The sequence below is a fragment of the Nelumbo nucifera genome, chromosome 1 (genome assembly GCF_055504915.1).
Source record: "Nelumbo nucifera cultivar China Antique chromosome 1, China Antique-T2T, whole genome shotgun sequence".
Lineage (NCBI taxonomy): Eukaryota > Viridiplantae > Streptophyta > Magnoliopsida > Proteales > Nelumbonaceae > Nelumbo > Nelumbo nucifera.
In genome coordinates, this window is record NC_142649.1 from 187,768,526 (window position 1) to 187,790,480 (window position 21,955).

Consider the following 21,955-nt stretch of genomic DNA (forward strand, 5'->3'; position numbering starts at 1 on the left):
TACATACTAAGGATTCGTTCCCACAGCTCCTAATGGACCTATTATCCCTTAATATATTAATTTTTTAGAACTAATTTTGTTCGGTTGCATCCTCATAACGCATCCCTTACCACTTTTATCTGAATTTTTGTGTGACCATTTTGACCTCAGCCAATGATCATATCTTTAATTAATTAATACTTTCAATAATTAGTAATTAATGTATAATTATTTATTATTTCATGAATTCATGTTTAATGAAATCATTAATTTATTGTTTATCAATATTTTATTATTGATAGCTAAAACTAATTAACTAATATTTTCAATTAATTAGTATTTTTTATTAACTATTAGATCATTTATTTGGTTATTACTCATAAAATAATTATTTAATTACCTTAATTTATTAGTTATTTATTATATAATTAATATTTTTCACAAAATATTAGCTATTCAATATTTTATTTCTTAATTTTCTATTGTTACCTAATTAATACGTTATTAATAATTTATTATTATTTAATGATTAAGTAGTTAATTACTAATTTATTAAGATTTTATTAAGTAGTTAATTACTAAATAATTAATATTTAGCAATGGTAATATTTTATTAAGATTATTTTTCTTAACTTTTAAAGTTTTGAGAATTTTTATTTTTGCCAATTTTTGAATAAAAGTGACACCATTATTTCAATACTTTTAGCCTTTTCAACACCAAACCCGACCCCACCCTGGCCCCTTGCCAAAATATTTGTATTACCATGTACTATTTGAAATATGTTTACGATGAATCAAGGAAAAACATTAAGATTAATTTGATTTTTGTAAGAAAGTTGAAAATGTTTGATTTCAAATGCTTATCAGCAATGAAAACTCTGGTTAACACCCAGTAAATATAATTTTTACAGATTTGATTGAGTTGGAGGAGAGTTAACCAAAAATTAAGAAAGTATAACTATTTGAATAAAGCACATAAATCTAATCATATTTCAAATCTAGAAATAGGGGGTTTTAACCTGACTTCTAATTAACTATATAATATAATGATAACTAATATATGATTAATAATAATTAATTATTTTAGACTATATTTTAATCAATGGCACTATTGATTGATAATTATATGATAATTTAATAAATTATTCGTTATTGAATTAGATAGATAAACAAATACTCTCATAATTAGGGTTAAAATGGTCAATTGACAACTTTCAAAACTCAACATTCACATTCAGATAACCAACATTCTCTGCATTCAAAATCCAAAACAAACAAATGTTCACCAAACCTAATATACTTTGACGTATGATAGAGGGAAGAGGAAACAAATAATTAAGGCCTATGTTTATTAGGCGTAGGGACAGAGCCACGTAATTAGTAGAGAGGACAATTTGAGTTGTCCTTCTATGCATTTATAAAAAAACAAAACCATGAAAATCCTTAGGCTGTATTTGGTTTGTATAGGTTTACCTACATTTTCCTTCCTTTTCTTACCCTTTTCCTTCAAATCAAACATAACCTTAGAATTATAAATCGAGTTTAATTGGATGTATCTGGCTTCGTTGATACCTTTATTGGCCAAAAATCAGAACATTTATTTCCTTTCTCTTAACATGTGAGAGAACTGAACCAACATGGGTGAAAGTAAGAATTTTATCCTAAGTTACATACATGATATAATATAGTTCTAGATAGATTTCAAAAATATTATAAAAAAAAAAAAAAAAAACACAATTTGTAAGTAGGACGAGGTGGGGTAAAATGGGAATGGGATTGGGATTTCTAGCCCCATTGGAATATGGACGGATGTTTTGAGTTCGAAATTGGTGATTATGCATACAAAACCCGATTAGTTTTGTATGATGGTTTGATTGTTTGGCTCCATCTCTCGTTCAAGCACCGGTTGGAGTTGGGATGCTCCTGCTCCACTAGTACCCAATTCTTTTCCCTCAAGCGAAGTAGATCGCAAAGTCATACTTTCCTCTCCTCTGCTTTCATGGATTATTTTATTTGATCGAAGGAAGTTAGGTGGTTCATGATTTCAACAAACGAAAGTCTGAGGCGGTATTTGGCATCAATGCCGTTGCCGTTGCCTCAAAAAACGGTGCCACATCAGAAAAAGCGCTCTATAAAAAATGGGATGCTGTTTGGTTTCGTTTTTCCAAAACACTGAAAGAAAACGACCATGCCTTCAAAATTGGGAAGGCGTGGCCTAAGGAAAGTCAGATACAACATTTTCTGAGATTCTTGCACTTGCTTCCAATGGTAACATGACATGACGATGATGTGGCATTAGATAATATACAAGTTGCACTAGTACCAAACAGATGGCGATGTTGTTTCCCCAGAAAACATCTTAATTGGCAACACCGTTTTCTCAGAAAACAGTGCTTAAACCTCACAGATATATACAATACCGTTTTCTAAGAAAACATGTATCAAATAAGGTGTAGTACTGGATTTATAGTTTCTCGCTAGATTTGATTTCCCATTTTCATTGTAGTACTGCTTAGCTCGTTTTTAAGGTGTAATGTGGTTCTTAGAATTTGTATTTTTCCTAAATTATTTGAATTATGAATTTGCTTCACTTCTCAATAAGCCAAGTCAAACTTTGGTCTCGTTTCTAGAATTTGTAATCAGGTAGCGACAACTTGACTCAAGTTGTAGCTGGTTCTCCATAATTCTCCTTTTAACAAGGATAAATTTAATGTTCATTTCTAATGCCAATTTCAAGATATCAAGCTCATCAAAAGCCACAAATATCCTTTATATAAAGATTCTGTGGCGTTTTTGGTAGAAAGCACATACATGTTAAGATTTTAGCTTTTAATAGGGCTTGTATAGAATATATGTTGATCTTTTTTTGTTTTAATCTTTTACCAAAAAATAAAAAATTGAATAAATTGGTGCAAGGACATTTTGGTTAAATATTTTTTATGATACTAGTAAGTGTGCATGTGTTTTGTACATGGCAACTTTTGACAATGATAATGATCACAATATGTTTCCAAAATTTTCTATAATTTCTTTTTGTTTTTATGTCTATAAATTCTTATTTCTCACACTTATTTTTGTTTAATATGATGAATATATGATATTAGAAATGTCTCTGAATGTTTTTTACAACTTTTTTATATTTTTGTATGTTTTATTATTATTTAATTATGACATCAAGGATTAGGGTTATAAATGGACTGGATTCAATTTAGATTCAGCAAAAACCAAATCAGATTCAATTATTGAAAACTTGCATCTGAATCCAATCGATTTTGAAGACCTTATATTCGAATTTGAATCCTAACAGACTCAATTGGAGCAGATTTAGCCTAACTCTGGATTGATTTTTTTAAAATACCAAAAAATAAAAGTTAATTACTTCTTAACTTTTATATATAATAAATTAATATAAATATAACATACCAAGTTTATTATATATAATATAATATATTTTTTTATAATTTTAAGTATAATTATATAAATTTTATATATTAAAGCCAATAAATATTACAATATAATCAGATTTGGATTTTAATCGAGTTGGGTTGAGTGAAATCTAAATCCAATATGATTATGTAAATACATCATCCAAATCTTGGATTATTAGATTGGATGTCATATTGGGTCGTGGAGTTTCAAGTATCATTGTTAAGCTATCAAGGGTTTACACATTTGTCCCCAAAAGGTTGAATTGTTGACTCACCACCAAATAGGAAAACAACTCCATTTTTTGTATTGGTTTTGAATTTGTATATAATTTCTATCATCAATAAAAGCAATTATTCTTTTATCACACTTACTTTATAGGATTCAAAGAAAGTGTGAGAGTTAATACCCTAAAAATAAGACTTAATGAGTAGGCATTGAATAAGAAGAAATGTAGTAGTTCAAATTACATTTTGTACCCTCACAATTATAGAGAGATCAAATTCAAAAATAGAGGTATTCTAGTTAAGAAATAAAATTCTTAAATATAAGACTTAATGAGAGAGATTCGAATGATGAAAAAAGTGATTGCTTGAATTACATTTTATCCTTACAATTAGAGAATAACTAACTTCAAAAATTAGGATATTTCAATGAAACAAAAGGTGCATACTTTCATTTACACTTTTAATAATAATATAAATAAGCAGCAAATGAGGAATGTTAAAATGTGTGGATTAAAAGGGAAAATCCGTTTGAGTCCAAATGCATTGGATCCAGAATCATAAACGTGTAGGCTACGGGAAATTTTTGGTTGTCAACATTGCATGTTATCATCATATAACATGTGTCATTCTCATTAGAATGTTAAGGTCTAACCCACTTAATGTCTCATTCTCTAACACTCCTCCATTTAATGTCCTAAAATGAAAAGAAGTATTTATTTTTTATTTAAAAATCTTTTGTATTTTCTTGCCAAAAAGATACCCCATGCAAAAATAAAAACACCCTTGTAAAAATTGTACAATTGGCCCCTCTAGTTATTCTGCCTTTTGTGTGTGTATTATAAGAAAAAGGTATACTGTCAATCCTCAATCTAGGTCAGTGCACAATATTTTAAGAGTTTTGGGAGATAAGGATGGTAACTTGGACATGTGTTATAACTTGATGGGAGAGCCCTTATGGCTGTGTTTGGTTTGAAGGAAAACGTAGGAAAAGTTTGGGAAACCTTTACAAATTTTGTATAGCTTTCCCGACTCCTTCAAACCAAACATAGCCTATACAACTAAGATCACACGGAAAAGAATAAGAAAACAACTCATCCTGCTCTTTACCTTTGTTTGCTAAGAACATCTGCTGCAGCATTGCCTTCACAAAGAGTGTGTTTGGTAAAGTAACATGTTTAGTACCATTTCACACCATACATCCCCCAAATGAAATTTCTCCCTTTGGGCATTTGCCTTAACCCTAACCCAACCCAACCTAATCAACCTTAACCCTAACTTAAACCAAAGTCCCTCAACCCTAACCTAACCCAATCCAAACCAAATTTGATTTCAGGTTGAATCCCACCTATAAATCTATAATGTATATACATATATATACAAATATTCAAAGATAGGCAGGCCTGATGCAAGCCCAACCCAGGCACGGGCCCAACTTGAAAACAAAAACCTAAGCCCAAACCCAGAATTTCTGGGCTAGGCCAAGCAGTAATGATCTCTCCTAGTTGTAGGCTTGTAGCCTTACCTATAACCCTCCAACCCTAGTAGCAGAGGGCTTTGATCCCAAGTCTCCCACTAAAACCAGCCAGAAACCCAATCAAATATGGTTTTCATATGTTAAGGTGAAATTATCTTGTAGTCAATGTGACAACATAACACCATGATTCCGAGCACGGCCTTGACTTTTAATGTAACACTTGAATTTCTTTTTGTTTTAAACCAAAAAAGGATTATGTTGTTCAAAAATAAATGAATTGATTGAGATTAGACCTGCAATTTTTGATGGTCAATGTCCTTTAAATTAATTGTTAATTGTATATCAAGTGTATAAGGGTGGCCATGAGCCAAACTTTTCACACGCTATTTGAATTCCGCTCGTATAAAACCAGGTATTCGACTCGATTCAATTCAAATCCGTTCTTACAAATAATTCAACATTCTTGCCTTCTTTCTTTCTAGCAAGTCCTAACTCATAGAAAAAGAAGCACATTTTGTTTATGGGCATTATGTGAGCCGATTCCAATAGAACTAAAGAAGATCAATGCTGATCAAGCCAAGACAAAAGTTTTCAGTCCTCAGGAGCAAGGATGTAAAAAATGTTGGATTTTAATTTCATAAGAGATTAAATCCAATGGTTTGATTGGTCAATTACATGAGAAATTGTACCTGCACACTTGATTGAAAAATTAGCTTTTCTTTTATAAAACCTAGTTTTGAACTTGTCCCACATTGGAAAGTTATAAGCTTTGTTTTCAGTATTTTAATAGGAGCTGATTTACATTCCTTAGAAATAGTAGAAGAGAGTATGGGGGTTTGATACCGCGTAACGCGTGCACGTGTGCGGCGCAATGAGGCGCTTTAGAAGCGCACTTTGCTTGCGCGGCTTTGGTTTTGGTGTGATGTTGACCGTTGATAAGATCAATGGTCACGATTCAATCGGGTGTGATCAAGAGGCACAATTCAAAGTTAACAGTCATTAACTGTTCAAGGTGCCTTCTCTAAACCAGCACCTACCTTTTCTTTATACATCTTCATAAACTATTTAAGGAGCATGAATTAGACTTTAAATACACACATTTTCGAAATCCACTTTCTCTCTCTCTCTCTCTCTCTCACACAGTCCGATCTGTTACAGTCTCATAGAAGGTTTCTTCGGAGATTCTTCAATTTTGCTGGTTGAAGATTCTCGCCCAAGGCTATGTTGTATCCTGGGAACGAGTTTGCCTATAACCCAACCACAAACTCAATGAAACTGAGTGGGGGAAAATAACGTTCTAAAGACAGTGTCTTTAAACGCGCCTCAGAGCTTCTCCTCCAAAGTTTCAGTGACCCTTTTCTCCGACAAAAAATGTGAATATAATATGAGCTGATTTAAAAATGTTGAGAGTGGGTCATTTGGTCCAAGTCTTCCTTGAGGTTGACATGAAACGAATTGACTGAACAATTTTAGACATATCGCCCACTAAATGGCCACGGACACCGCCATCACCGTCCAAACACTGACATATCTGGATATAATACTTGGAACAAGTCAACAAGAGACTAGGTTCCAGCGTTTTATGGGCCTGCTCAAGTCGGCCAACGTTTTGACTCGCTAAGGCTGAACGAAATGACTGGACTTGGCCTAGGCCCACAATAACCATTCTAGTTCCATCCATGTGTAATGGTATGGTGTGGTAAACACATAGACCAAGAAGGCCTGACTCAGAACGGAGACATAGTACGCATCTGTACTGGTAAACACATGGACCTAGAAGGCCTATGATTTCATTTTCACAAAAGCCTCTCTTGTAGACTTGTAGAATTGAGAAAACCTGCAGTAACCTCCCTTCTTTTTTAAAAGTATTTATTTACACTTACATCTATCAATCTACATGAAAATTTATTACAATACCCCTAAGAGAATAAAATAATTTTACTCTATAAAGATGTTAGGTCTAATGAAGTTTAGAAGGGCAAATGTGGCATTTTAAATTATATTGAAAGATTAAAGGGTAATTTCATAACTTTGAAGTGTTCATGTTCATTGCTGGAACAAAGATGGAAGGGAGGTAATTGCAGGTTTTTGGTAATAAACTTACAGGGGAGGTTTTTATATTTTACTCGTATTTTTTAAGTATTTTCAAATCGTTTCAAGCAATACTCGTGACATTGAGATCTGTCAAAGACATTTCTAGAAAAAATGTCACTTTACGTTTCTTACAATGAAGGAAACAAGTTTTCCTTTTTGCCCATGTGGCAACTTGTTTAATATCATTGACATTTTAGGTTCTTTGCACATTTTATAATGTTATTTGGTACCAATTACCCATGTAAGGCCATAATTCTTTGTGGGTTTCATTTTTTCATTCATCCATCCATTCTTTTGAAGAATTTGGATTCAGTCCAACTGTGCCTTGGGAATTGTATCAGATTTTTTCAGGCTGACCTTTTTATTTGAAAATTCTAAATCTGCCAAATAGGCTGAAATAGACTATAAAAGTTAAAACATGGCTGATCTAGGGTTTTTTCTACTAGTACATTGATTATGTTGTATAGATTAGCCACATCGTCTCTCAAGTCCCAACAAGGATAGAACCTTCCCTCTCAGAAAATAACAGCAGCATGTGAACCCAAAAGTACCAACCCAACAGTTGGAAAACATGCATTCAGTCGAATGCGTTGTTTGTGTGAAAACATGGTTAGGAGGGAAAAGAAGAGAAAAGCAAAGCATTGGACCGATACACATGCTGTCTTTTTCCTTTTTCAAGGATCAAGGTAGAGAAGATGATGCATGGAACCCTCTTTTCGAACTTCATCAAACTCCCCAAGCAGATGAGATGTTACTATCGGGTGGTGGGACCATTCAAACCGTCAACGTATAACACCTACATGATTCACATGGCGCCATGACTTCAACCTCAACCAGGGAAAATTCAAAGAAATAGTGTAGAGCTTTCAGATCACATTCAGATTTCAGACTTTTATTGTTCATGAATTTCAAGGGAAGGCAATACGGCCGGGCTGAGATGGGTTGAGCCGTGTGCTAGAGGCTTCGAGCCTTATTGGCTGTTCGCATGGCAATTTGACCCTCCCATTAGTCTTGTATGTAGCAGATGCTTACGTTCCAAATAACAAGACACAACGTGAATTGACACAATGCTTACGTTCGGATTTCCTGCACACTACTCTCTACTCACACTCTATCAGCTGTGAATTGCAGTCATATATCACTATCGCTATCTTGAATTATAAGATGTATGGCTGCAATTCATGGCGGTAGAGTGCAGATAGAGGAAATCTGGATTCATTGATCATACGTCCAAATCCACAATGAGCAAGTCATTTATGTGTTATCTTCCTAGCAAGGATTAAAATATATTGATACATCCAATACCCTCATGTGAGCTTTAGTGTGTATTGATATTGATTTATATTATATTATTTTTATTTTCTTATTTTTTAATCATATAAGTAAGAGAGTTTTAGGGTTCGTTTGGTTTGTAGTCAGAGTCGGAATCGAAATGGACTATTCCCATAGTTCGATTGGTTCAGATAAGAATGGAAATAAAATTAGAATCAACAAGAATGAGATTTCATTCCCAATGGAGATGGTGGGAATGGCCATTCCTTCAAATAGGAAAATATCATTCCACCAGAAATGAAAATGAGATTCAGATTCCGCCCAACGAAACAATTAAAATCTAAATAGCCCATTCGGATACTGATTCAAGACCCATATTCTTGTGAACCAAACAGGGCCTTAATCTTAAAAAAAAAAAATACCATTGAAGTGATGTACATGGATATCTGAATGCACCATATTTTAATCCTTGCTTATTAGTCATTAGCTTAATTTGGCCTTGTTTGATGACTATGTACTTGTTAAAAGAAGTACTTATTAACAATCCTTTAGACGGTTTGGTAATCTATTTTTTCAAATATTATGTTTTTAAGTACTTGTTAGGGTGTGAATGTTTGATAAGCTATTTTTCCCATAAATGCTTATATTTATGTAAATGACAATTTTAACCCTCAATTCATAAATACATATATACAATATTTTTCACATATTATACTATACTTTTCAACTAAGAGTCCACATGGACCCCCACGTCGACTACCATGTGGATTCAATTAATGATAATAATAATAATAATAATAATAATAATAATAATAATAATAATAAATCAAGATGTATAAAAATGATTGATCATCCATTCATCCCTGCCTCATTCACCTTAAAACCTTAAACTAGACCAAGAGAATCAGTTCTGCGCATATCCACTTACTAGGCATAAAATCCACATCCAGCATCCATACACTTTTTATTTGTAACAAGGCAAGGTCTCAAAATGATAGATTTGAGATCAGATAGCTTATTAATTAAACTTCTGTGTGACGTCTGGAAACAGGTTTCACATTCAAGTAACACCAAAAATCTATCCAACCGTCTAGATATTGCAGTATTTTGATCATTAAACAAGGTAAAATAAATCCTTTACCATAAAGGTTTGACAAGTTCATTTCATCTGATGAAATCAGAAAACCCATGCACCCCAAAAGAAGTTTCAGAGATCTGAGATCAAGCAAAATATTTGCACTACATATCAGTCAATCCATATCACGAATATAAAAAATATATAGATCTGAGAACGAGCTCTGTTTCAGAGATCTGAAATCGAGCTCTGTTTCGGATTTCAGACTTCACGCAACCAACAATAGATTTCACGATATTAGATCTATGTATAGAGAATTAACCTATTGTCGCTGGTCGTTGTTCGAAGAGTAGATCTACAAAGAATAGAGTTCACGTTAGAGAAAAACAAAAAAAGAACGATTAAATGAAAGAAACTTTTCAAAACATAGAGGAAAGAGGCCAAACGGCAGGTCCGCCGGTCACAGTTTCTCACCGCCGATCGTTGCCGTTGGACCTGCAACTGGTGCGCCGCTGCTGTTAGGGTATGGGGGTCGAATGAGTGGAGAAGGGGGAGGTATGACCTCGCGGGGGTATTTTAGTTATTATACAAATTTGTCAGGGACTGGTTCGTCCTATTATTTTGGAGTATTTTTTCAATAAGTACTTAAAGAAAAGCCAATTTGAAGTCACTTTTTCAAAGAAGTACTTCTTTTCCCCACTTTTTTACCAAACACGCATAAGTACTTAAAAATCACTTAATGTATGATCCCATGTCTTAAAAGTACTTCTTAAAAGAAATAATTATTAAAAGTGTTCTCAAACACTACCTTAATCAACTATGATTATAATTAGTTTAATAATTTACTTTAATCAAAGAAAAAAATCAAAGAACTAATCATTTTAGTGATTAATGCTACAAACAATGGCACTAGGCCATGGTTAATTACGACTTACGACATGGTGATGCAATAGCGAGTATCCTTCAATTAGATTTCCTTCTAGATTTTTATTTCACTTTTGCCGTAAGCACAATACATGAGAGAGGGGGAGGATGGGATGTATCGAGATGATATTTTTCAAAAATCATCGTCAACTTGCTTAACCAACAATTAGAAAGAAAACATCAACATCATCGCATGTCATGTTGATAATCCTCCCTGATTTTCCCTCAAGCCTTGCAGAATCAAAAAAGCTTGGTGATAACTTCAAATCTCCATTAAAATCAGTCAAGTCTTTCTATCACCATCTTGCCTTGGCTTTTGCTGAAACCAACTTTATCTTGGTTAGAGTACCTCAATCACGTGTGCTTAACTCATCAATGCAGGGTTTTTGGTTGAAGGAAGCTGAGCAACTAGATGATCAAATCTAGGCGCTATTCTCTTGTTTCTGTTGTTCAGGCCTCAGGTTCAGATAATATGCCAACCGAAGAGAAAGGTTAGTCTTCCCACTTACAGAGGGAGCTGAGACTGAGAGGGGCCATGGGGACTATAGAAAATAGAACCCTAGCTAGTCTATGCACATAGAAGGGTTTCCGTTTCGACCACCCAGTTATCTATCTTATCTTTCTGTATTTGAAGTGGAAAGAAATCCACCGGCTTCCCACCCACCAACCCAACTCATTAAAAGCCCAAAGTTTATCATATTTGCATTTTTACTTCATTTATGCTTTTTTGGTATGCGCATTCCAATACTTAAATTAGTGAAGAGTTTTAAGAGAGTTAAAAAGCGTGAGAGTTGTGAATGCTAAATTGTGCATATTTATTATGAGGAAGGGGACCCTTTATATAGGCAAATTGTCATGAGGCTCACGAAGCATATCCAAGATCTCCAACCCGCCTTGTTCAGAGGTGGTTTCACGCTTGGAGGTAGACTCCACGTAAGTGGGTAGTACTTATCCAATTGCACCTAAAGCGAGCGAAGTGATAACCAGTTCTTCCGACGTGGCGTCATGATTTTGGGGAATCAGAGATGATAGCCTGCTTAAGGAGTAGGTTGCCCAGCGTGTCAGGCAGGTCGCCAACTGGATCCAAGTTAGGTCAATAAAGTATCGGGGGAGGTCGCCCCTAATGCCAAGGTCCCTAGCTCGGTCGTGACTAGGTTGCCAACTAAGTCTTCATTAGATCAGCGGAGGTAGGTTGCCTCCTCTACCAACCTAGTCCTGACAAGATCTTACACCGTTAGGTCAACAAAGGTAGGTCACCTCTTTCGCTGTCCTATTCCTGTCGAGATCTTATGCCATCAGGTCAGTGGAGGTAGGTCGCCACCTGGGTCTCTGTCAGGTTGGCAGAGGTAGGCAGGTTGACCACCGCGTCATGTAGGTTGCTACCTAGACCTTAGTCTGGTCGGTGAGACCTTGGCGAGAGGTCTCCCTTCATACTGAGGTCTCAAGCTCGGTCCTAAGGTGGTCGTCCCGATCTTGATGAGGTGTCTACAGGTTGGCCATGGCGAGGTGATGGCGAAGTGCCCTCGGGGCGTGTAAAGCACATCTGACATGATTCTGAATAGGTCTCCATTATTTGTCTAAGATAAATCATCGCCTACATGGTGACAGGTGTCATGCAAAGATTTTGAGATCGCCACATAATGCATTGTCACTAGAGGGCCAAATCAGCCCTCATCATCTCCTAGGTCCATTTGATTTTTTGAAGCATGAAACATGTATATTTCTTTAGTTAACCAATGGTTATAGTATTAGTAGTATTCCCTCTGAAGTTCATTTTAATGCTACAAAGAGAGGTCACTTTGGCCTGAACTGAACATAGGAAGCTACAACTCTTTAAAATGAAAAGATAGTGAGGTACAGATTTTCATGCATGGAGCAAGACAAACCCGTTTTGATTTTGGGACAAATTTTCTCCTTTTTTATTAGAAAAGAAAATTATCATACATCTTTTTTTGTATATTACTTGTGTTTTTTACTTTTAGGACAGAACTTTGGTAATTCCAAATTATTAAAAGAAAAACATGTTGTAGAGGTAAAACTTTTTGAATGGTCATATATATATATATATATATATATATATATTTGAAATTCAATCATCCTGCTTTGAACAAAAGTTCATTTACACAAGGGATGAAAAAGAGTTGCTTTTGTTCTTTTTCTCTTTGCCTGATTTACACAATGAATTTCTTTAATAAATGCTTTCACAATATTAGAAATTTAGAGTAATTGGCATCATTTAACGGAGGGATGGAATAAATAACATGTGAGTCTTAAAAAGAAGAAGAAGTAAACCAGATGGCGTGTTTGTATTTCACCAAAATCATAAGGTGGTATAAGTAATTTACCTTCTTTTTTGTTTGATAAAAGATGAAGTGAACTCTTCCTTAGCTGTCAGACCAACCTGGCACAAGTCTTTAATAAGAGAGCTTCAATGATTTATTACCAAAATCCACTTCTGTCATAAAAAGCCAAAAATGCCTTCTTAATTATCCGTCCCTTTTTCTACCGAACAAATTACGGTCTTTTTGGATTTTTCTCCCTTTTATAATTACACTTACAACTTTTCCCTCTCATTTTTCCAATTACCTTAATTTACCACGTTTTTGGATAGAGATCAAAAACATCAATTCATACAGGTCTTTAAAACTTTTGGACGATGGTTTACATCTCTATAGAAAGCTGATAATATAAGAGAATACATCAATCATATAAATACACACCATTGATGGTATCAGGCTTATTGATATTTTGATCGTTGATTTTTTGTCGTATTTCCTCCTGTTATGATGAAATTTTCTCAAAATAGAGGTGCTGAATTTATAGAGAGAGCAAGCACAATGGATTAAGAATTTGGATTTAGTCCTCCTAAAAGCGTCTTCGCACCGTTTATCTCCATACTTATATATTTTTATTCATAAGAAAATATTTCCAATACACAACTGTCAAGGGGGACTGAATCCTTTTTCTTTTAGGTAATAGACTGCACCCAAATTTCATGGATTAGAGTTTATGACATATCCATGTGTCATATTTTCATTGGATTATTCAAATATTAAAAACGTAAAAGTTAGAATCATTTAAGACAAAGAAATGAGATGAAATGACGTGGAATGGGGTGGGTTATAGTAATGCATTAATAAAGGCCGTGGTTTCATGGTTTTAGCCCGGCGCTACTCTTGAACGTTCGCTCTGTACAGTAATTTATTGTCGGCAGAAGCCGCTGGGTTAATAACAACCGTTCATATATCCACGTGGGCGTCTTCGAGTTATCTTTCCGACTTCTAAGGCCCAAGTCCAGTCAAGTCTTTCTCTTTCCTAAATAATTAAATAGTTAGTTAGAGGATAACCGCCACTGAAACCATGGATTTGGTTCGAGGCTCCACCGCTCTGGTTGGGTCGGCAAGTAACAATGTCACCACCTGGCACACAAACTAGGCATGGAAGTTTGAAGTCAACCAGATAGGTCTAGTAACATTATAACATCCATGATCCATCCACCACCGTCCCCCATGTACAGACATATATCGCATGCCCATGCCAAACAGCACCTTATCTCACAATCTGATAAATTTGAATGGAGATTTATTTGCCTCGTCTGGATGCCAACTGCCCAGCGGTGCAATATTACAATGGGGGGGGGGGGGGGGGGGGTTTACAGTTTACACGACACGCAGCGTTATTTTATTGGGTAGTAGTAGTACTAGTACACGCAGATCATGACAATGAAAATTTAATGAGATATACTGCTCCACGGGCGCAATAGACGATCGCATTTAATGCAAATAGGCCCAGCCCCCAGCGCTACTCATCATATCACCACACACACTACCCTCTTCCCCGGGGCCCAGGCCACCACCCGCCCAGACACAGTCGCCTCTCCCGCCAACCGCCCAACTCCACTCTCAACTCTCAACCCTCAACCATTTTTACCACCTACTGCAAAGCAAAGATTTCAACCACCTTGAGATCTAGCGACAGCAAAGAAAGACAGACGTACAATTTTTCTACATGTAAATGGAAGTGAAATTAACAACAATAGACAGCCCGACACTTACACACATTTCCATTAATTCCGAAACAAAACAAAACAAGTTTTAATTAGATTAAAACAAAATGCTGCCGATTACCCAGCACTATCCGTCCATCTCTAAGGACTCCCAACCACTAATTCAAGAAAAATAAATTAATAAAATGAGACAAAACAACACCAGACAGACACGTCTACTTTTCTTTTTCACATTAAATTTCTTCTCGAGACACCCTCCTCGCGGGTCTACGAGTCAATACCCGAACCACCACCCTTGCGTTGTGTTAAGAACATGGACGCTACGAGACACAATTTTCAGAGAGAAAGAGAGAGAGAGATGGAAAAACACAGTCACGTACTTGGCCTGGCCCTGGCCTTGCTTGTGTTCCCACGGTCTCACCACCCAGCAAGGATTCTCAGCGCGCGGTTCGTTCTTGACTCAAACCCCCGTTGTGAGCATTGTCCCAAGGAGAGTGAGTGACACCCCCCCCCCCCCCCCTCAAACACACTTTATGCTTCTCTTTAATTTGATTGAAGAAAGATTGAAAAAGGGGTCATTGTCATTCATTCAACTCAGTGCCTCACCCCTTTCTCTTTCCCTTTCTACCTACACTAACTACCTCTATATGATTAATATATATAGAGAGAGAGAGTCCTCCCGCAATTGGTAGTGTGAACGGGACGAAGATTGCCCTTTGGCTCTCCTCCTCAGCTTTCGCAGTGCAAAGCGGCTTTAATCTTTTGTACGGTGCAGGAGATGAGATTGTTCACTGTGTCAACCGACTCCACTGTGAGCTTCGCTGTAGGCAGATTATTCACCAGGATCTGGAACGCCACCGTCAACAGTGACCCACCCACCCTCTGCTGCGAGCTTCCGTTGCCATTCGCGAGGGGGCCGTGGTGGTGGTTGCTGGTGGGACCACGTGATCCCGGACCATCTGGTACGATGGAAAATCCCGACGGTAGCAGAGCAACGTATGCGGAATCGCCACCGTTCATCACTACATGCATGGCCGGAATGTCAACCGGGGCGTACACCACCAGGGACCCCGATGCGTCGAAGCACGTCTCCTGCAGTATCAGCATGTTGCTCTGATTGGCGTTCATCGCCTGCAACAGTTCGAAATATATATAAAAAACATTGATAAATCGAATTAATTAACTAATTACAGCTTAAGTAAATCCCCTCAGCTTCTGCTTTCAGCTTTCAATAATGTAATTAATTTTCAGGTGAGGACCTGACCTTTCCAGGGAAGCATTTATACGGAGAAATCAGTCGGTTTCGTTACAGCGAAGAAAAACAAAGTCAGAGTTGCACCGGGCAGAAGAGAGAGAAGAAGGGAACTTTCATCCATCTGACGTGAGAAATAAATCAGATAGGTGACAGGCGTCCCCCTTTACTTTGACTTTTCAGGCGATGACAGATAGAAGGGTTAAAAAGAAAGAAAAACCGGGTCCATGCCACGCCACTGCGTTGTGTTTGTGTAGATAAATCCATGCCCCAACTTTCTAAAATTCACACACGCAAGTGGACCCACCAAGGACAAGAAAACTACCCTTACCTCTGGCTCTGGATAAAGGGACATGGCAGAAAGATATACACATCACTGCCGGCCGGAAACTGTTGGCCGTGGAGAGATAACAAATGCGGGCGTTCAATTTTAATAGACCAAATACATAAAATATATATGAATGAAAAATACTTACGCTGGCACGAAGAAGGGAGACGCAATTTCCAGGATCCTGTCCTTTGGCGATGTGGGCCATCTCCTGCATGGGCCCTCCATTAGATAGTATGTCCCACTCGCTCCTCAGACGTTCATCCCTCAGGAAATCAAACAGCCGCTGGGGCGATACCGGCAGCCACACCGACGTCGCCGCACTCAGAACCACGCCTGGTGGCTCGCCCGGGTCGTCCACGCTCTTCCTGGTCATCACCCTCACGTCCTCGTCCACGTTCCCTGTACACAGCTTATTCCACTTGTGAACGGCCGACGCACACACACCAGCACAGAAATTATCCGTCATCCGCTGTGCTAACTTCAGCATACTTCTCCGACCGCTGGGAGTTATGGCTGCACCACAACATGCATTGACAATATCATCAGACCAGCCTCAAATCGGGATCAACCAGTTGTTGATCAAAGCATAAAATACGTACCGGTATGATCCCTAGCCGGGACGGTAGAAGACATCAGAATAGCCAAGCACTCGCACTGCCTCTGTAGGGTGGCCACCCACCTCTGGGCGCCAAAGCCCATACCTGCTCTCAGCAAGGGGCGGTAAAGCTGGTGAATTGCACTCTCGTCGTACTCCGCATGTTCGACCCAAATCACCTGCGTTAAGCTCAGCAGGTTAACCATCCGCACTGACATGCAACCAATATGGGTGCACCACCATTTCCAGCATTACGCGAACTCGACTAGAATCATATAAAAGAAAAACTGAAAAAGAAAAAACTTTTCATGCCACAGGGCAATCCCAGTAAAATACGAAACTCCCATCTAACAAGGAAAAGAAATGGGATGGTCAACGTTGCGTTGTACACTTTGCTCAGAACCGATTTTCATTGAAACGTCTCAACGAACAAAACAAAAAGCCAGAAAGGGAGGACTGAGAGACAAAGACGACTTTTTTCTTTTTTAGACATGGATTTCTAATTGTGTATAGATGATCACGTAATCTAGACAAGTATCAGAGTCGATCAATTATCATTGCACCAAACAAGTCTCAAATCTCAACAATAAAAATCAGGAGGAGCTATTTAAATTTTAACACACGTATATAAATATTAGAAAACAAAATAAAGTATCCCTTGGGAACGGGCGACTGGGCGAGCGATGATGTGGATGGTTCTAGGAGTAAGGCAGTAAGATATCGAGATTTGAACAGTTTGATTATGATAATCAGATAATTGGAAAAATTAAACTAATAATAATAATAATAATAATAGGCATAAATACAGGATGGACTGGGTCTTGAAGCTTGACTGAAGGTCTCCCGGCAGTAAGAAAACAATACAATATATACATGGGCTGGAACCAGATCATGCTCAGTCTCATGGTCTCATGGCATGGTATCTGTGACGATTTAATTTAATCATAAAAATAATGAGGAGAGGATCGAGGAGGGTTAAGAAGAGACAGAGAGAATCGAAGATCGGAATAGAAACATCAAATATATATTTAATTAACCAAGTTGAAGATTACAAGGCTTTACCTAGATATAAAGGCTATGAAATTAATGTGTTCGAGGTGCAGAAACAGGAGTAGTAGAGGCTTCGATTAATATAAAAATGTGAGAAACCTCGATTTGATGGTGTACGAAGCAAGTAACAAATTAATTTGGGGAAAAAGACAGTACTGCACTGATGAGTGATGAACCTTGGTGTGGAAGTTTGAAACTTATTGGATTATTATCTCGGAAGATGCAGCATTTAGATGACTAAAAAAAAGTTGGAACAGCGGGAAGGTCCAGATTCTTCGGAAAAAAAAATTAAGGACTTCGGATTGACAAGAGTGAAGCGAGCAATACAATAGACCCAACAAAATTCTTAGAAGCATGAGCCGAAGAAACACGGGGAGTGAGAAGGCTCATGGATTCTCTTTTACCTCACTCACCTCAATACCTCATGTAGATGAATTAAATGTGCTCATCAACTAAGACCCGAAGTGGGAGTTAGATCAGGGACCTCATTAAAGGCTTAAAGGAGGAGAAATGCCCACTTGGGTAAGTTTATTAAATTAAAAAGCTCAGCTTCTGCAATAGAGTAATAATATATTTGTGGAGAACGAGAGTGGAGAGATCAGAGCTGAGGAGGGGCTAGAGAAAAGTTCAGTCAGGACTTTTAATCACCTTGGAGTACCCATTGGGCATATCCTGCACAACACAGCCGGATGGAAGCCTCCTGCAGCTCGCAAAAGTGGGCTCGTTTGAAGTTTCTCGAAGGATGTGGTCGATGGACACGTCCACCACAGCCCACACCCCCTCGGCATGCTGCTTGCAGAACCTAAGAAATTTGACCTCGCGAATTGGGACAAGCGGCGATAGAACTTGGAGCTCCGCATGCATCTGCAGTCACAAATGCAGATTGCTCTGATTCATTCAAATGAGATTAATTGGTGCAAGGACAAAGTATAGACCGGAAAACCCACAGATGACTTACCAACTGAAGTGCACAATTTCTCGTTCCGCCCATCCCACTTGATAATACTTCGGTGGTGGAGGTTCTCGCGATCATACATGGAAACATTTCTGCCCATCGGTTCTATTCCAGGAGAAATAATAAAAACACAACGACCAACAACAAATATTTAGAACCTGCTATCCAGACAGTGCTCTAATTTTAATTTCTAAAAGATAATGAAAGAAATGACCCAGATATGGATAATTCCATCAGAAACAATGGAGAGAGAAAGTTTGGAAGATTACCGCATCCATTAGCGTCTCAACAAGAGCCAAGCTGTTGATGATCACCATACCAGTCTCTCTTGTGGCCTCGGTCACAAAACCAGAAGGTTTCATTCCGATACAGGGAGGGAAAGTCTGCATGTACTCCTCCTGGTTCAGTGTTTCCTTCCCTCCTTCCAGACCTGGGAGCCAAAGAGATTTATCGCTTTGAGCCATCTTAACCAACTCATCCATGGCAGCCAATGCAAGGTCCAGAAACATGGATCTCTCCAGTGACCTATCAAGAATCGTCACACCAGGTGTTGGCCGGGTTTGAGGCACAACAGGCAACGTATTAGAAACTCCCCCTACAAAATCGCTCACCAGAGGCAATGTTGTGGCAACAGGGTTCATGCCACCAAAACCATTGCTGCCGACGGCGAGTTCCAAACTGGAACTTGGCATGGGAGTAGCCAAGGATGATACCGGCCTGCCTAAGAACTTTCCGGCAAGGGCGCACACCCGATCAAGCTCATCCTTCAACCGGGCATTCTCAATCCTAAGATGCTGTTCTTCTAAAGATATGTCACCAAGCATTGCCGGGCCACCGCAGTTGCTGCATATAGGGTTCCTCATCGCTTCCCTAATTGACATGTTCTCAGCTCGAAGCTTATCGTTCTCTTGTCGAAGTATTGTGTTTTCATGGCGCTCCAGTTGGGTCTGGTTTAAGCAAACATATTAAAGAGTCTCGATATCAATACTCAATAACTCAACTCCAGTGAAGAACAGGGAAAAGTGATGAGAGAGAGAGAAGTGAAAGCTTGCCTTCATCTGTGTCCGTCGATTCTGAAACCAGAACTTGACCTGCCTACTTTCCAAACAAAGTCTCTTGCTGAGTTCCATCCTTTGTTTCTCATCTGGATGCGGACACTCCTTGAAAAGACTAAAAGTAGCAAACAACAGACGAAAGAAAAGTTCAGTCGCGAAATTTTCGAGATTAAGGGAAGCAACAGAAATGGATATTGCATAAACGAAGCAAATCTTACGCCTCGAGCTCTTGGATTTGCTGTGGGGTGTGTCGATGGTATCTCTTCTTCCTTGGTGGATTGTCCCCGTCCTGATCATCACCGGAAGCGCCCTCCATGTTATCGCTTCCAGATCTGCTCTCATATTCGTCTTCCCTGTTCCTCCCCACTACGGTAGAATCCAATTTTTCCCCAATCTGACCTGCCTCGCCCTGTCCTTCCATGCCAGTTTGCTGCTCGTAATTTCGGTAATGAATTAGGAGATTAGTTCCGACGTACAAAACAAAGCAAATGAGATACACAGAAATTAAACTAAGGCCCAAGATATATCGCATAAAGAATCGAGAAGATATATAAATATATATATGTATGTGTGAAAGGCGAATATAGGATTCGTACAAGAGCGAGAGAGAGGCCCGGAGAACTGAACATAGACTTAGCCAGAGACGGAGCGACGAGGCGTGGCTGAGCGATCGCACCAGCAGGCATGTTGCTGTAAGGTATATCGGCCACGACTCTTGCACCACCACCAGAACTACTATCAAGAAAACCCCCAAAACTCATGAAAATATGCCTCCGTTCCTATCTTACCTTGTCTTCTAGTTCCCCCTCAAAGTCTCCTCTTTTATTTAGTTATTAGGGTCTAATGAAGGCACTAGGTTCTAGGCTGAAACGGCAACCACATTCGTCGATTCACCACCGTCCCCGATAAATGACTCTTCCCGCCCGGAAAACATGCTTCAATTCATTAACTCACCAAACCACGCCCAAGACAAAAGGGCAAAGCCAAAACAAAATGGAAATTAACGAGGTAGGTAGCCCGGGAAGACTCCCTAGGAAGATATGTTAACAGATAGAAGAAGAAGAAGAAGAAGAAGAAGAAGAAGAAGAAGAAGAAGAAGAAAGAAAGAAAGAAAGAAAGAAAGAAGAAGCTCAAAGTAAACCAACAAGAGAGAGAGAGAGAAGACAAAAGGGTAGGCTCTGCAGAAAGGTTGCTCCAGAGAGAAAGAAAGAGAAAGAAGGTTAGCAAAGAGACCTTATTGCTGCTTAACACTTCGTTCTCTCCCCGTCTCCCGCTCTCCCCCTTTACCCTATCGGTCTGTAGAACCAACCATAAAATAAATTAACCGTTAAAATATCAGGCGAACAAAGAAAACCCTAGCTTGCTGCTTTCCTATATTTTCCTCTTCTGCATGCTTGACTATCTAAGCTTCCATGACTGACGACTAGAAATTAAAAATGAGTCGGAGAGATGGAGAGAGAAAATGAAAGGCCTAAAGATGGCACAGAGAGAAACAAAATAGATAAACGCCTATGTGGACTCTTCGAAGCCTTACAAATACATAAAAGCCAAGGCAAAGAAATGGGTCGGTTGACTCTCTCTCTCTCTCTCTCTCCCTCTTGAGTAACAACTTTCTTTCTCCAGTGATGGTGAAAAAAACGAGTCCCTTTTTCACTGCAAGTAAGAGTGTAAGAATAACCCTTTTCTTTTATATTTTTATTATATCCACTCTATGTAAAAAAATTCCGAGAGAGATAAATCCGTGGACCTTTGATCCTTCTCCTTCCCTCATCTTTCCTCCTTGACAGACGTGGGGATCTGTACCAAAATGAGAATTATAAAAACAGAAGTAAACAGCATTATATTAAATAGCAAAAAAATAGATCCGAAGCTGACTTACAAGTTACAAACGTCTGCACATAACCACATAGCGCTCGTTAGTCAATGGCCGTGTTACTCCCTCCCTGCCCCCCCCCCCCCTCTCTCTCTACCCTTCTTTTGCTCAGACAAACAAAGTAACTGACATATCTCGCCGTTTGCCGGAAAAAGGTTACGGAATCCCGGCAATTGCGCCGTCCTTTCACCGGCTTCACTCTCGCCAACCTACTACAGTAGCGCCCGTACAGTTTCGCAATATTTTCTAGCTACCCGAAAGAGATAGACAGGTTGTTTTCTAATCGTTTTTCGAGGAGCTCGACCATTTACTAGTGTATTAAGGATGTGTTGCATACTTCTTTTGCTCATGGTTTTGTAACCTGAAC

At 38.3% G+C, this 21,955-nt stretch overlaps 1 protein-coding gene across 1 annotated transcript; it reads right to left on the minus strand.

Annotated features, from left to right (window-relative positions):
• Positions 1 to 14,497: 14,497 nt before the first annotated feature.
• LOC104596153 (homeobox-leucine zipper protein ANTHOCYANINLESS 2) lies at positions 14,498 to 21,286 on the minus strand. Its single transcript, XM_010257199.2, has 9 exons — positions 20,312 to 21,286; positions 19,934 to 20,145; positions 19,713 to 19,830; positions 18,930 to 19,607; positions 18,664 to 18,765; positions 18,354 to 18,569; positions 16,660 to 16,834; positions 16,206 to 16,573; positions 14,498 to 15,608 (listed from the first exon to the last, which is right to left on the minus strand). Exons 1-9 carry the CDS (start codon positions 20,474 to 20,476, stop codon positions 15,207 to 15,209), a joined length of 2,436 nt encoding a protein of 811 aa, XP_010255501.1. The 5' UTR covers positions 20,477 to 21,286; the 3' UTR covers positions 14,498 to 15,206.
• Positions 21,287 to 21,955: the final 669 nt, after the last annotated feature.

What these genes read in the sequence shown, in the direction of transcription:
- LOC104596153 (XM_010257199.2), bottom strand. Translation starts at nt 20,476, where the DNA reads ATGAGTTTTGGGGGTTTTCTTGATAGTAGTTCTGGTGGTGGTGCAAGA. An exon ending in ATCGACGGACACAGATGAAG is followed by an intron (nt 19,608 to 19,712) that starts GCAAGCTTTCAC and finishes TGCTTAAACCAG; the next exon opens with ACCCAACTGGAGCGCCATGA. An exon ending in CCCGGCTAGGGATCATACCG is followed by an intron (nt 16,574 to 16,659) that starts GTACGTATTTTA and finishes GTTGTGGTGCAG; the next exon opens with CCATAACTCCCAGCGGTCGG.